The sequence below is a fragment of the Carex rostrata genome, chromosome 6 (assembly GCF_964058835.1).
Source record: "Carex rostrata chromosome 6, lpCarRost1.2, whole genome shotgun sequence".
In the NCBI taxonomy this organism is placed as follows: Eukaryota; Viridiplantae; Streptophyta; class Magnoliopsida; order Poales; family Cyperaceae; genus Carex; species Carex rostrata.
The window spans coordinates 4,794,611-4,810,819 of record NC_135923.1 but is presented as its reverse complement, the minus strand read 5'-3'; the positions used below and the strand labels follow the sequence as shown (position 1 = coordinate 4,810,819).

General features: G+C 34.1%; 3 protein-coding genes and 1 long non-coding RNA gene across 4 annotated transcripts; 3 read left to right on the top strand and 1 right to left on the bottom strand.

The window, feature by feature from the left end:
• The first annotated feature begins 2,995 nt into the window (after window positions 1-2,995).
• On the top strand, window positions 2,996-9,407 carry NDT1 (NAD+ transporter 1). Its single transcript, XM_078303685.1, has 9 exons — window positions 2,996-3,386; window positions 3,489-3,572; window positions 4,440-4,549; window positions 5,220-5,268; window positions 6,414-6,523; window positions 6,814-6,908; window positions 7,050-7,138; window positions 7,959-8,053; window positions 8,823-9,407. The coding sequence occupies exons 1-9, from the start codon at window positions 3,317-3,319 to the stop codon at window positions 9,057-9,059; spliced, it is 939 nt and encodes a 312-aa protein (XP_078159811.1). The 5' UTR covers window positions 2,996-3,316; the 3' UTR covers window positions 9,060-9,407.
• Window positions 8,886-9,727, bottom strand: LOC144555382 (uncharacterized). Its single transcript, XR_013512037.1, has 2 exons — window positions 9,651-9,727; window positions 8,886-9,598 (listed from the first exon to the last, which is right to left on the bottom strand). It is a non-coding gene; the product is annotated as an uncharacterized LOC144555382 (long non-coding RNA).
• Window positions 9,728-12,471: 2,744 nt separating this feature from the next.
• Window positions 12,472-13,613, top strand: LOC144555673 (peroxisomal membrane protein 11-3-like). The gene has a single exon (XM_078304075.1). The coding sequence runs from the start codon at window positions 12,554-12,556 to the stop codon at window positions 13,343-13,345; it is 792 nt and encodes a 263-aa protein (XP_078160201.1). The 5' UTR covers window positions 12,472-12,553; the 3' UTR covers window positions 13,346-13,613.
• Window positions 13,614-14,082: 469 nt separating this feature from the next.
• On the top strand, window positions 14,083-15,923 carry LOC144555674 (peroxisomal membrane protein 11-3-like). The gene is made up of 2 exons (XM_078304076.1): window positions 14,083-15,146; window positions 15,861-15,923. The coding sequence occupies exon 1, from the start codon at window positions 14,350-14,352 to the stop codon at window positions 15,139-15,141; it is 792 nt and encodes a 263-aa protein (XP_078160202.1). The 5' UTR covers window positions 14,083-14,349; the 3' UTR covers window positions 15,142-15,146; window positions 15,861-15,923.
• The last annotated feature ends 286 nt before the right edge of the window (window positions 15,924-16,209 follow it).

Here is a 16,209-nt window from a genome sequence, read left to right as displayed (position 1 = left end):
AATTCGATTCATTAAATCTTGGAAAAAGTCCTTGCCAACCATGAATGCTGTTAATAACAGTGCAAACGGATCGGATACAAATCAGATAGTTGTAAAACTATATCTGTACTTGCTTTTATTTTTCGGATATGGATAAATAATTTCATAACATAGATATTAGACGGATACATATAGATACGGATCAGATATTGAATATCCATAGATATATACATAAATAATTTCATAATATATATTAAATTATATAGTATATATTTACTATCGGATAAAAATTCAAACTATATGTCTATATTCGTATCTGTATCCACACGGATATTCAAATATCGGATATCCGTATCTAATTTTGAGATGTGGATTCAGATATGATCATATATTATTGTTGTTTCTAGCAATAATATTTTTCGTCTATTTGACTAATTTGTAAAATATACAATTATTGAATTTTACGATTTCTTCTATTTTAGAGTTATGCAGGTTCAAGACATTTGGAACTGCAATGTAGAGTGCTTGAACTGAAGAAATCATGAAAACATTTATCAAGAATTTAAATTGTAAAATTATAAACTTGATAAAGTGTATTTGATGTTATTTCAACATGATACAAACGTTGGTAATGTTTGTAAAACGTTATAATGATTTAACCTGTGGAACAACTTGGTCAAAGTCAAAGGAAGCTAAAACGTTGGCTCAACGTTTTAATTAAATTTCTAAACTTCAGAAATTCTTGTTTTTGATCAAGTCTCCATAGAGTAAAATCGTTTGTAACGTTTTATAAACGTTAGTAACGTTTGAACTGAGCTTCCAGGAAAAGAAAACCTAAATTCAAATTTTGAACTAAATGTTGTAACATTTTAAGCCAAAAAACTCTTTCTGGAGCTATCTCTATAAATAGGACTTGGGCGTTCTTCCCAAAGTAACTCAGCCGCCCCTAACATTTCAAAAGCAGATTTATGTGAGCTTGATTTCCTCCACTGTTGTGAAAACTTAAAATTTCAAATTTCTCAAACAGCCTCAAACCCACTTCACTAATTTTGAGTTATATTAGGTTAGAGTGATCTTTTGAGTGTTTTTCCTTGAGAATCTTAAGTTAGATACTTCGTTCTCTTCTAGAGTTAGCCGTGTGACTTTCCGTTGGTTGTAAGGGCTCACCGGTTCTCTTCTCTAGTTGGTCGTGTAACTTCTCGTTGGTTGTAAGGGCTCACCGGTTCATAAGTTGTAAATCTTTCGTATTGGGTAATAGAAAAACACACTTAGAAGAGGTTGCGACGCTCCGGAGACGTAGGCCTTTGTTTTGCTGAACTCCGTTATCACCCCGCTTGTCAAATTTCTCTAAACTCATATATTTACTTTTAATTGTAATTATTTTTAAATTTTGAACAATTAGCGGTGCATTTAGTATAGCAATTATCCTATCCATTTACACCCCTAGCTGTTATGTTAAAGTATAGGGCTTTATTATGATGAATTAAAACGTGCTTTGCAACTGGACCGTTAATTTCTTATTTTCATTTTTTTTTTTTTTTTTTTTTGGTTTTGGTTTTGGTTTATGGATTGAGCCCGCGTGTTTGTTTCTCTGAATTAGAAAGAGGGGCTTGAGAGAATGCGTAAGGTTGAAATGGAGACCATAGTTATGATAGTTTCTCTTTAGTTTGGCTAATGTGTTTTTGGTAACATTTTTGTTAGTACGTTTTTAGTTCGGAATTCATTGGTTTGATTTTAAACGATAAATATAAATCTTTGAAACTGATCTTCTTCAAGAGAATTTCGTTTACATATAAATTTTTAAATTCACCTAATAATAAATCAAGCGGTAAAAAAACAAAAAAGTTACAGAAAAAATAATATATTAATATACGCACAAAAATTATCAACGGAGGCAGATGCAAAGATAGACTCATAGACGAAGAAAGGAAATCACATGTCGCTACCGAAGCTGATGGAGTCGTACTTAAGGCACGCCCTCCTACCTAACCGTGCATAATATTCACGGTCGGGCCAAATCAATTCAATGCCTATTTAGAATCTCATTCTACACGGTTAGGTAATGCACTAGATCTGAATTTGGCTAGTAATAGTTAGAGCATTTTCAATCTTGCAATTGGAATTAATTGCTAAATAGCGGTTATGGAAATTTTAGGAATTAATCTGCTGCATTGGTGCAATTAAATTAAATTGTTTTTTACGTCCACATCAGCGTATCCTTTTTTATTATTGGAGAGAGAGCACTAAAAAAGATTTTGAACTAATCAATTAAACAACGCGTCATTAAATAAACATTTTCTTATAAAGGAAATTTATTAATTTAACAATTGTAACACATTCCCTCAATTATATTAGCAATTAACACATCAAATCAGTAATTTTAAAACAACTATCGTTGTAGATACTCTTGGAATCCTGATCATGGATGCTTGGGTCTCACCAGAGACGGATCGAAACTGCTTAGAAGAGAGAACTGGGGCATAAGGTTGGAAATTCCAATAATGGGCTTCTTGATTTTCCGAGTAGAGCCTCGATTGTAAACTTCTGAAAACCGGAAATGGTCGACATGTCAATGGTATTGGCACAGTTAGTTCTTTTGTATAAGTTGAATCTGGACTCCTTTTACCCGTTCCGTGACGGATTGGTTTAATTGATTTTTCGCCGAGGACCTGGACAGACTTGTCAAGACTCGAGAGAGTTGAAAATGCTCTTTCACAAACGAACGGTTGTGATGTTCCTATCTTCCACACGGATCCGCAGCGACCATCTCTAGACCCCACCAAGCTAACTACGACCCACACCTGGAATATTTACATGACGGAATTTATTATTGGTGGACCGCACATTTAGGCGAATGAGTGTATGCGCCGCGCCTATTCGACGCGTATATAACAATTTTCCGCGAGATCCATCGAACTGTCAACATAAAAATTAATAGCCGTTTGATTTGGTCCAGTCAACAGATCCAACGGAATGGGTTACGCTCCGCGGCGATTCTCTCTGCCTCGTAAAATCTATAAATAAAATAAACAAACTCCAACAAATTCTCTCAACCCGAGAAGAGGTGGCCAAGACAAAGGTTGCTACTTCTCTAACCAACCAAAACCATACTCTCTCTGATGCCGATTTCTCTTTCGCTCTCGATCCAATAGAAACCCTAGAGAATTCGAAAGTAGTTTCAGGCGCCTCTTTACTTCCTATTTCGCGCCTCCTCGAGGAGAAGATTCATTCGAGTTCTTTTATCTGGCCATGCGAGCTTGCTTGTCTGATCGATTCCTCTGGAGAGAGGAAACCCTAGAATCGGATCACAGCTCTCGGTTTAAGTTTGATTTTTCGTATGGCGCGCGATAATTTTGATCCTTCGACATGGGGCGTTTTCTCTAATGCCGTAGCTGGTGCATCCGCCGGTACGATTTTGTAGTTGTTTAAAATGTCGTTTACTTCTTGTTAATTTATATTATTTTTCTTTTGAGATTTATTGAATTTGAATCAATTTTGTTATGGACCAGGTGTAATTGCGGCGACTTTCGTTTGTCCATTGGACGTAATCAAAACAAGATTACAAGTTCAGGGTTTGCCCCCTGGTAGAAAAGGTGAGTGTTTTTCAAATTTGGAATGAAGGAATTATAAGAACAATTATTTCCTAATCAGGCAATTATTGACCCTAAGGGAATTACACTTATCTGATGGGTCCTTAAACTTATTTCATGATAAATGTTATAAACAAGACCAAAGTTGTGATTATTGGATTTTAGATATTGATACTTTCATAAATTGGGAACTGCTATGTTTATGCGGAATTAGCTTCAATTTTTTTGCTCCGTTTGAGTTATCCGTTACCAAATTAGTTTGGAGAGTAGAAAATGAAGATCTAAGTTTCTGTATGTTTGCCTGGACAAACTAAAATGGCGAGAATTCTTCCGTAAATATTTTTCTGCATGCTTTTAAAACATGCTTTTTGTATAAACTTCTAGCTCATCATGCATGGTTATATTTTTCTATTTTTGTGACAATTTCATCAATTAATTCCCTGAAAACCTAGGCATATACCCAGCTAGAACATAGAACATCACATCACATCATTCCCCTAAATTTCCTTAAAATTTGTGAATTATGCCTATTAAGTTTCTGATCTGCTATAGATAAAGGTTGCAAAAAGTAGGAATGCTTAACATCGAAAGATCCCTTCTTCCCCATTTGAAGTAAATGAAGGAATGAGTGATACTCAAACACTTCTCATATCTTATCGGATTATGTATTGCAGTCCTTATGCTTTTAGTAGCATGCACGATATATTGTGTGTGTGCAAAGTCTGCAGGAAATATTCCTTATTTTATGTAATTCCGTAGCACAAAATTTTCAACGGACTTGAAGGTTATGGTACAATTGCAAAGATAAGATTATTTAAAACAAAACTTCTTTTTAGACATTATTTTATCTTTCGTGTTATACTACTCCAGGAAGTGTAATCCTCAGGAGCTTCAATCAAATAATACAACAGGAAAGTAGTGTACGTGGCCTATACCGCGGCCTTTCACCAACTATTTTGGCATTGCTTCCCAATTGGGCAGTAAGTTCTCCCTTCTTTCTATTACTCAATGAAATTGATATTTCCAGGATCAATTTCAATGGAATTTATTTATCCAAATATTGTGTACTTAAGTGACCATTCAGTCTTCCAACTATTTCCCACTTGTGTGGCCATTCAGTCTCAATGAGGATATTGTTGCACTCAAAATATGGCCGCACTTGTGCTATTATTGAAGCACCAATATCCCCAAATAGAATCCAAATCTGTTTTGGCCCCTAACAATTTTGAAGTTCTTTTTATTTTGTCAAGACATTTGGATTTGGAAATTTACTCTCTTGGGACATGTTCAGTGAATAAGTGGTTGGAAATGCCTGGCAATTATGATATGAACAAAGTTTTCTTTTTTCCTTTTTAAATTCATTACATATTAGCTTTTATTTAGGTTTCATTCATTTTTTATTAGAAGTTTGTAATACCAAATGCTGCAGATCAGAATTTTTGGGTGTCAAATTGGCAACTTTGAATTCCATGGACCAAACAGGAAGTTGTTGGACTTTTCCTGCTTTATTTTTATTCTTAATGTTCAGTACCAACATTAAATTTGGTTTATGTCATGCACCTTTTGGTGATAGATTTGAATATTTGTTGAGTTGAATAATTTTTTCAGTTATTATATTTTATTTTATTGCATGGTGTTGTATTATACCAGGTGTATTTTAGCATATACGAGCAGCTCAAGAGCTTGTTGTCTTCAAATGGTTAGTCTACTCTCTGCTCCAAATATTTTGTTTAGTAACTATTGCTTGCATAATTGCGCCTTTGTTGCTAGTTGCTTCAAATCATACTGTAGAAGCCAGGTATTTACCAGTATGTTCGTGATAGCATTTGCAATCTGGCTGCAATAGCATTTTTGCTATTTTTTTGGTGTTTCTCTTAGTCCTTCTCAATTTTTATTAGCTATTTCCTTAAATCAAGGATAGTTGGAGGTAGGGGTGTTCAAATGGTCGGTCCGGTTAAATCCGAATTAAAATAGTCAAACCAAAATTTTAATCAGTTTTTTAAATTTAACCAAACCAACCGAACCAAAAAAAAAAAATTGAAGTAAATTTCGATTTGTTTGGTTGAACCGAAATAAGAGAGATTGAATTTCAAAAGGTCAAAACTCAATACATACACAGATACATTTAATAGTCATAGAAATAAATATCAAGATATATATCAGTCAAACCAAAATAAGAGCGATTAAACCGAACCAAATATAAAAAACCAAAGTAATTCAAGTAAATATTAAGTAAATTTTTGTTTGTTTGGTTGAATCAAAATAAGAGAGAGACTAAACCGAACCAAATATCAAAATATCAAAGTAATTCAAATGTTTAACCGAACCAAACCATTTAATCCAAAGTTTATCGGTTCAATGGAAAACCAAATAAACTGGATCCAATGAACACCCTAGTTGGAGGCTAAAATGTATAACTGCAACCCAATGAGTATTTTAGAGGATGGATTTGGTGCTGGTCTATACAGGGGTATTTGTGTGGTTCTTAATTACAGTTAATGTCCCTTGTGAATTTGTTTGTTTGATTTGAAGTAATAGTTAACAATTACATGTTTGCACCTACAACAATTAAATTATCTTGTATACCCTTAGAAGATGATATATGCACCATTTGCGGCTATAACCCCAGCAAATATTATATACACTCTTCCTCTCTAAGTTGCATTAATAATTTTGGAAATTTTGTTTCCTGTAAATACAAATAGTTGGGATGGAGGATAACTAATTACACATTTAAATGGTGAATGAGAAGGACCCCCGATATGCATTATTCTTGTATTACTAGAAGATACATGTCTTTTCTCCTAGTCATTTTACTGTTTTTATAATGAAAAAATAACGTAGATGGAAGCCACCAGCTGTCAATAGGGGCAAATATGATTGCGGCATCTGGTGCTGGAGCTGCAACCATAGTTGCGACCAACCCCCTTTGGGTTGTCAAGACTAGATTTCAGGTGTGCCGTTTATTTATTTATTTTTCTAATTTTTACTTTATTGATCCATCTGAGGGATTTCTAATTTTCGGCCTTTTGGTTTAATTTTTTGGGTCATACTTGTTGGATATCTCTTTTCCAAGGAGTGCCTATCAAATTTCCTATCATAATTACTCTAATATCCTTCTAAGTTTTGTAAATTATAATGATTCACTAGTTGCTAAACATGATTAAAAAAATTTCTATCTTTTTTTTTTTGGACAAAACTTGTTTTACTAAATGCTAATTATTATATCCGTTGAATGTAATAGACTCAAGGAATGAGAATTGGGGTCATACCATACAAAGGAATAACAGATGCTCTTAGACGAATAGCTCGTGAAGAAGGCGTTAGAGGTTTATATAGGTACCTTATTTTTATTATTAGTATACTTTCTTATTATTAGCATTATCATTATTCTATTTAAAATCACGAGAATTGAAAATTTCATATCCATTCAAATTATTGTTGCAAATTGTGATTTCTCTCCTTTTTGTTTTTCTACAGTGGTCTTGTTCCTGCCTTGGCTGGTATCAGCCATGTGGCCATCCAGTTCCCTATTTATGAAAAAATCAAACTTTATCTTGCACAGAGAGGTACCCTTCCTTTGTATATTAATGAAAACAGCATAGAATAATATAGTTTGATGGAACAACAACAACCAAGCCTTTAGTCCCAAACAAGTTGGGGTAGGCTAGAAATGAAACCCAATAGTTTGATGGAACATAAAAGAAAAAAGGATAACAAATAAACACCCCAAAAAATCAAACAATGGGTGGGCTTTGTAAAAATCTGGATTCAGAGATTCTTTTCTGAGAAAAAGAACTAGGAAAAAGAAAAAAGGAGAACCAATAACTATTATATATATAAGAGGAGGGTTAAAATGCACCCTTCCTGTTGTGCTCGTAACGTGTATCCTCCCCTCATATCTTCATTTTCAAAGTTCAAATAGTCGATTCAAACCTTCCAACGTGTTCTTCATATTAAAATGTGCTTGGAGACCAAATTTTACATTTTTTACTATTTTTTCAGAATTTTTGAAAATGATCACTTTGCTGAATTTTTTATTATTGTTTTAGTTTAATCAAAAATTCTGAAAAAATAGTAAAGAGTTTCCAAAAAATGTAAAATTTGGTCTGCAAGCACATTTTAATATGAAAAACATGTTGGAAGGTTCGAATCAACTATTTGAACTTTGAAAATGAAGATATGAGGGGAGGGTGCACGTTAGGAGCACAAAAGGGAGGGTGCATTTTAACCCTCCTCTATATATAATTATATATATCCATGCCAGGAATGTCAAGACCTCAGAATAAGATAAATAAGAAATTACATTATCGGTGTCATTTCTTGTATTGAGTGGAGAAATGAAAAACAATAAAACATCCAAATTACAATGATTTTGCTTTATTGCAGATAACACTACTGTAGACTCGTTACATTCTGGTGACGTTGCTATTGCCTCATCGGTCTCAAAAATAATTGCTTCCACATTGACATACCCTCATGAGGTACTTCATGTCTTTCTATATTTGTGGTGTTTTTTTTTTTTTGTTGTTGTTGTTCTTCTTCTTCTTCTTCTTAGAGGGATTTAAGTGTAGGTTTTTGTTGTCTCTCTCTTTATTCATTAGGGTAATTCTAGCATATATCCAATTTGATATCATGAAAAATATTGTTGTAGTTGAAAATTACAGTTGCAAATGTGTTCTTAATTATTTTGACAGTGCGGATCAAATTGAAGTAAAGTGGGTATTTTTATTTGTCATCCATTATAAAGTAATTAACTCCACTGTTAAAAAAAATTTAATCACTTTATAATGGGATTGTACTGTATAGCTTAATTATAAACATTTTTTTTTAATCCAAATTGTTAGTGGACATTTCTCATATAATTGTTTGGTGCAAGGCTAAACATCTTTCAAATCAGACGAAATTTGATACACACTACATAAGAGATTAAGAAAACGTCTGCCATTTTAATTTTCTAATTTGAACATTTTTTTTCCTTCTGGATTTTGCACAAAGAGTTGTTAATTTAAAAATTGCTGTTCGATGATCATTGTTATGAAAATTAATGAGTGAAAATAAACAAAAATTAGTTGATTAGAATAAGGTATAACAGGATATTAAATCGAAATGGTGTACTTGTTAAAATCATATAATAAACCAAAGAAGGAATACTGAGGTTTTTTGGAGGCTACTTCCCAGATGCTTATTTTGGTCACCAAAATCTTGTCTACCTTTTTTTTATTTGCCTCTGAGAACTTCTTAAAATGTTAGGTGGTGCGAACGAGGCTTCAAGAGCAGGGATTCCATCAAGAAAACAAGTACAAAGGCGTAATTGATTGCATAAGAAAGGTTCTTTACAAAGATGGCATTTCTGGTTTTTACAGTGGTTGTGCAACAAATTTACTGCGAACTACACCAGCAGCTGCCATCACTTTTACTAGTTTCGAGATGATACACAGATTTCTGGTCAATCTAAATCCTCCTAAATCTCATCCCCAAATTATTTAATTTTTAAACATTGCTTTCTATACCATATAAAGGTTAGCTCCATTTAAAGCCATTCTTCAAAAGAAAATGGATATGAACAATTATGCAACTAGTTCCTGGCATATTCAATGATAGCAATTCTCTGACCTCTTGTTTTAGCGTTTCTGTTTCTTACTGATGATGATGAAAAATTAGTATATTTCATGTTAGATGTAAGTATTACACTGGGATATTAATGTGCAGTGAAAAGTCGCTGTTTTGTTTTACATTTCAGTGTGTTGTTGTATGTAAGAGTACAGTTAGAAATTGTATGAATGATACATGTTTCTTGCTTTGAGGGAAGTTAGTTAAAGCGAACTTCTAGGAGATAATTTTTGCTGTAGACGCAGATTGTTGTCAATGTAATACCTTGTTGGTCAAATTATATGTTTTTCAAAGTTTCCTAAGTTTAAAAATTATACAATGTGATGCCTTGTTGGTGAAATTATACCGTGTGTCATCCACATTTTTTATTCGACGTATATTTAATGATCTACTGTCCATTGCTGCTAGCAAATATTCTCCTTGACAAACTTATATGGTCAACAGAAAACAATTAATGCAAGCAGATACAGAAATCATTCGAATTGGGTCGCTTGTGTGATCGGATTTAATTCAAGGATCATTTATAAATCACGGTAGTGTATTTGAATATTTATAACTACCAAATAATGTTTTCACGGTAATAATCACTGCCAAATTATGTAAAAGAGTCCCGCACAGATGAAGATCTCGAATTATTTTCTAAAATTAATCATGCAAAATTCAGACACGATAACGTATAAACCAGTGTTGTAAAATGCGGCCGCATGTTTATGCAGTGGTATTTTGCATACAAAATCTTATATAGTCAAGTTCATGCAGTGTTGAATATACGAGCACATATACAGTTCATATAGACTTGAAAAAAATCTAAAAATTATTTTGCGGTGGAGGAGATTAAAATCTATAACTTTTATAATATAGGTAAAGAGCACAAACTACTAGACTAAATAAGTCTTTAGATATAAATTAATTTTATTTTATTTATATTTCTTTAACAAAGCATAGTAAAATCGCATATGTACTTCTGCATACAAATTTGCATATGCGGTATGCAGTGGCCTTTCGCATGCATGAACAAAACCATATTTTACAACATTGGAATAAACTAGTATTAAGGACTGCAAGATATTTGATACCTAATTATAGAAGTTCTCGTCAAATAATAGTAATAGTAGATCGATTTCAATTATAGAGGTTATTGTATCATGCATAGCGCATATTGGTTCATTTTTCACATATATAAAAGTCAAACTTAAAAATCCATAGAAATAATCTATTCTAATAAGATAAAAGGTTTGAATTTACTATTCTAACTATTCTAATTCAATCAAACACTGAATAAGTTATTCCGAATAGCCTAACTCCAAAAATAACTTATTCTCATTCTAACCAAACATACTCTAAAGAAATAGTTTAAAAAAAATACTAAAAAAATATAAAATTTGATCTACATGCATATTTTCATATAAAAATTATATTAAAATGTTCAGATCAATTTGTTTGAATTTGAAAACAACAATATTAATCCGTAATACATGTCAATATTAATATAAGCTATACATATTCGGAATAGTCTAACTCTAAAAATAACCTATTCTCAATCCAACCAAACATACTCTAAAGAAATACTAAAAAATATAAAATTTGATCTGCATACATATTTTCATATGAAAATTATATTAAACGGTTCAGATCAATTTATTTGAATTTAAAAACAACAATATTAATCCGTAATACATGTCAATATCAAGAGTAGAACTAGGGTGCTCTTAAGCTTACCAAAGTTTTGGTGAGCTTAACTCTAAAACTCATCAAATCGATTTCAAATGACAAATCCGAACTGTTGAAACCCGCCTACCTTACGTGTAATGCATCTACATGTGAAATTTTAAATATTCGAATTAATTTAGTATAAAGTCAAGTGGTCAAAATTAGAAGGTTAATAAATTAATTTTAGTGCATTCATTTTTTGAACTTTTTTGACCGCTTGACTTTATACTAAATTAATTCGAATGTTTAAAAATTTCATATGTAGATGCACCACACGTAAGGTAGGCGGGTTTCAACGGTTCGAATTCGTCATTTAAAATCGATTTAATAAGTTTTAGAGTTAAGCTCACCAAAATTTTGGTGAGCTTAAGAGCACCCTAGTTCTACTCTCAATATCAATATAAGCTACACATATTACCCAGCGTCACACATTATTCTTTGCTCAATTCACTAGATTTTCCTTTGGACGAGTGACATGCTTGCCGTCAACTAGTTTGCAAGTTGCAACCAAAAAAAGTAGCAAGAAAGGTGGATATATGTATAAATATAATAGAAAATTTTGTTTCTCGGAATAAACAAATGACACCCATATTTGGAACTTTTCCAGCAAGTGATGGAACCAACCAGACTTGTATGATAGAAGAAAATTTGGTTACCAGTTACAAATATAAAATTTCATTAGTGGTGATAAGCAAATTTGAATCTGAGATGAGAAAAAACTGGGGGTAGAAATGGAAGAACAATATGAGCGCTGTTCTTTTCTGAGAATTAAATAAAGTAAAATCCAGCGTAGGAAAGGATGAAGATAATTGAGAAAAAGCGATGATAAATAAAAGAGAAGATAATTGAGAGAGAGAAAAGAAAAGAATCCTATAATTGGCATCTCTAGATGATATCTTGCGTATTGATTATTTGAACCTAAAAAGTTGTATGCAAAATTAAATACATATATTATGCAAAATCAAAATTTAGACGCTTCAAATATATATTTTGTAAATAAACTTACTCCATAATCATAATAACTGGTGTCCAATTTACATTGTCGAAAATTTGACATAGAATAAATTGTGTATAATATGTAGCAAATTCGAATAATCATCTGATTGTTGAATGAAGTTTTAATAAATTTATATTGTGAAATTTTGTAAAAAGGTCGATAGATATCAATTTGTTTTCAAATTGCTTCAATTTTAAAATGCATTTCTTTCAATAATAAAACTATATCAATAATTTTAAATAATAGCAGACGCGGAGATTCCACAACTCCCGTTTCTGTAGTCCAAGTGCATCTACAAAACTTATATTAGGCCTACGGGCTGTCAGGAAAGCAAAAAAAAAAAAAAAAACAAAACTTATATTGGGGAATATTCACTAAAATATTATTAATTAAATCATTCAAACAAGGAATCAAATATTCTGAAATTCTTGGAGATTTCAGGACCCTGAAATCCAAAATTCATTGTCTAAATTTTTCTAAACACAAATCTCGTAGCAGAATCACAAAAATATATCGACGGTTAGAATTGATAATTTCAGAATTCCTGAAATCGCCGAGGATTTCAGTAGATTTGTTTCCTTCAAACAAATCAAAGAGAATTCTCTTTTAAATTGTTCTCTGTTCTCCATTTTCTCGAATTCCTCTCTATCTCTCCCCAGTCGCCATGAACGGAGTTTCCGAGCCACCACTGGAAAGCAACAACAAGTCGAGACCAACCATCGTGTCGGAGCGACCTCCCAAACCGATCACTGTTTCACCTCCTCTGCGTCGTGACTTCCTCCTCCACCTCGAGGCCTATCTCGCGCGGCGCGATGGCGTCGACAAACTCCTCAAGATCTCTCGCTATGCTGCCAAGATCCTGCTTGCGACTCCCTCCCGTGGTGGAGCGCTCGCGCCTCGCCTTCAGGCCTTTGAATCCAGTGTCGGTCTCAGTCGAAAAGCGTTTCGATTGGGTAAGTTTATCCAGGATGTGAATTCTCTCCGTTTTTTCTCCTTCTCTAAAACGCTGTGCTCCTCTCCTTTGGATCTCCTGCTTGCGATTGTGGCCTTTGGTGGAGAAGGGGTCTATTTCTTTATTGAGCAGTTTGTGTGGCTCACAAAAGCTGGGCTCCTGCCAAGTGAGATTGCTCCTCCTTTGCAAAAAATCAGCACCTGGTCTGAATTGATCGGGTATTTTGGGAGTGTGGCGCTTAAGACCCGAGAGATGAATAAGATCAAAGCTTCGATTGAGGCGAAGAAAGAGGAGGCGGATGATGATGAAATGGAATTGGAGAGATTGAATGCAAAACTTGAATTGAAAAAACTGTCAATTGTGCAAGATGCGGCGGATGGTGTGATGGCATTGTCAGATGTAAAGAGCTTCCATTACGGGACGGGATTTAGTGCTGCGGTGTGCGCCACTGCCGGAATGATTTCAGCTCTAATTAGCACACATAGGAACTGGAGAGCATGCTGATCAAGGTACTGTTGCTCGGATTATTGTGCGTCTTTGTTTAATTTTTTTTGCTCCTGCTGAGTTATTGGTTGTAGGATGTTAAATTAGAGATAGATATAATAAAAAGCTCTGATCCATTTTTAATTAGAAGTAACTGTTCTTCTCAGAGTGAAATAATGTGAATTGTCATAGTGTTTTGCCATGTATACAAAAGGATGGTTAATATCAAGGGGAAATATGGCTTCTTAATCACAGAGGCCTCAAATAATTCATATAATTTTGTTTGTTTTTCATGACTGTCTATGTTTTTTTGGCGTGTAGAATCTTAGCTTTGTAACATTTTTTTGATTGATGGTTAAAAAGAGGTGTATTGTACCAAATTCTTATATAGAACACTCGTATGGTAGGGCTAAGAGCTAATAGAATTTGATTATTTTGACAAAGAACAGAATATTTATCTTTCATCAGCTAATTGGAATTTTGATTTCCTTGATAACTTCCATGTCTAAGCATATTGAAATTTGTAGTTATGACTGTGAAAGTTGTTAACTAATATTTTGAACAAGCCAAAAGCTGGAATCCCTGGCTGGCTATACCAGTCTAGTTTGTGCCAACCCTGGTTTTGGGTTTTGTCCAAAACCAGGGTAGCTTCCTGTTAACATTTCTAAGAAGCAAAAGTGGAATTTGAGTGTTGTTCATTTTTCTGTGTTTTGCCTTATTATCCCACTATTGATATTTGTTTCAGCTAATGAAACAGGTGGGTCACTCCCACTTTATTCAAAAAAAAGAAGGGACTGTTAGAGATAGTGATGTTCATATCTTGGATAAATACTTGCTTGTGGGAGAGTTACTGCAGACGATGCTGACTCCGTTTCTGTAGTCCAAGTGCATCTATAAAACTTATATTGGGGAATCTTCACTAAAATATTATTAATTAAATCATTCAAACAAATCAAAGAGAATTCTCTTTTTAGTTGTTCTCTCTTCCCCATCTTCTCGAATTCCTCTCTCTCGCTCCAGTCGCCATGAAAGGAGTTTCCGAGCCACCACTGGAAAGTAATTCAAGTTCAAGACCAACCATCGCGTCGGAGCGACCTCTCAAACCGATCACTGTTTCACCTCCGCTGCATCGTGACTTCCTCCTTCACCTCGAGGCCTACCTCGCGCGGCGCGATGGCGTTGACAAACTCCTCAAGATCTCTCGCTATGCTGCCAAGATCCTGCTTGTGACTCCCTCCCATGGCGGAGCGCTCGCACCTCGCCTTCAGGCCTTTGAATCCAGTGTCGGTCTCAGTCGAAAAGCGTTTCGATTGGGTAAGTTTATCCAGCATGTGAATTCTCTCCGTTTTTTCTCCTTCTCTAAAACGCTCTGCTCCTCTCCTCTGGATCTCCTGCTTGCGATTGTGGCCTTTGGTGGAGATGGGGTCTATTTCTTTATTGAGCAGTTTGTGTGGCTCACAAAAACTGGGCTCCTGCCAAGTGAGATTGCTCCTCCTTTGCAAAAAGTCAGCACCGGGTCTGAATTGATCGGGTATTTCGGGAGGGTGGCGCTTAAGACCCGAGAGATGAATAAGATCAAAGCTTCAATCGAGGCGAAAAAAGAGGAGGCGGATGATGATGAAATGGAATTGGAGAGATTGAATGCGAAACTTGAATTGAAAAAACTGTCAATTGTGCAAGATGCGGCAGATGGTGTGATGTTATTGTCAGATGTAAAGAGCTTCCATTACGGGACGGGATTTAGTGCTGCGGTGTGCGCCGCTGCCGGAATGATTTCAGCTCTAATCAGCACGTATAGGAACTGGAGAGCATGCTGATCAAAGTACTGTTGCTCGGATTATTGCGCGTCTTTGTTTATTTTTTTTTGCTCCTGCTGAGTTATTGGTTGTAGATGTTAAATTAGAGATAAATATAATAAAAAGTTCTAATCCATTTTTAATTAGAAGTAACTGTTCTTCTCAGAGTGAAATAATGTGAATTGTCAGTGTTTTGCCATGTATACAAAAGGATGGTTAATATCAAGGGGAAATATGGCTTCTTAACCACAGAGGCCTCAAATAATTCATATAATTTTGTTTGTTTATCATGACTATGTTTTTTTTGGCGTGTAGAATCTTAGCTTTGTAACATTTTTTGATTGATGGTTAAACAGAGGTGTATTATACCAAATTCTTATATAGAACACTCGTATGGTAGGGTTAAGAGCTAATGTAATTTGATTATTTTGACAAAGAACAGAATTAGTTGGAGGCAAATTTATCTTTTATCAGCTAATTGGAATTTTGATTTCCTTGATAACTTCCATGTCTAAGCATATTGAAATTTGTACTTATGAGTTATGACTGAAAGTTGTTAACTAATATTTTGAACAAGCCAAAAGCTGGAATCCCTGGCTGGCTATACCAGTCTAGTTTGTGCCAACCCTGGTTTTGTCCAAAACCAGAGGAGCTTCCTGTTAACATTTCTAAGAAGCAAAAATGATATTTGAGTGTTGTTCATTTTTTCTGTGTTTTGCCTTATTATCCTACTATTGAAGGGACTGTTAGAGATAGTGATGTTCATATCTTGGATAAATACTTGCTTGTGAGAGAGTTTTAGAGTGTACATAAAATATAAAAGAAGGATGGCAGTTAATCATAAAAATTTACATTTTTGTTACTGAGATATAATAATGTATAATATAGTACTGTTTCAGAACATGGGTTTATGCTGGTAATATTATTATCCTCTGTAAAGAAAGCAAAGTTATCATAAGAGTTTCTTTCTTAAAAGTTTCCACAGTGATTGTGATAATTTACTACAGAATGTGGTAAAAGCTACAAAATGTATACCAAGATTAAATACTGATGTTGCAAAATTTTAGAGTTCTAGCTGCTCCTGTAAGG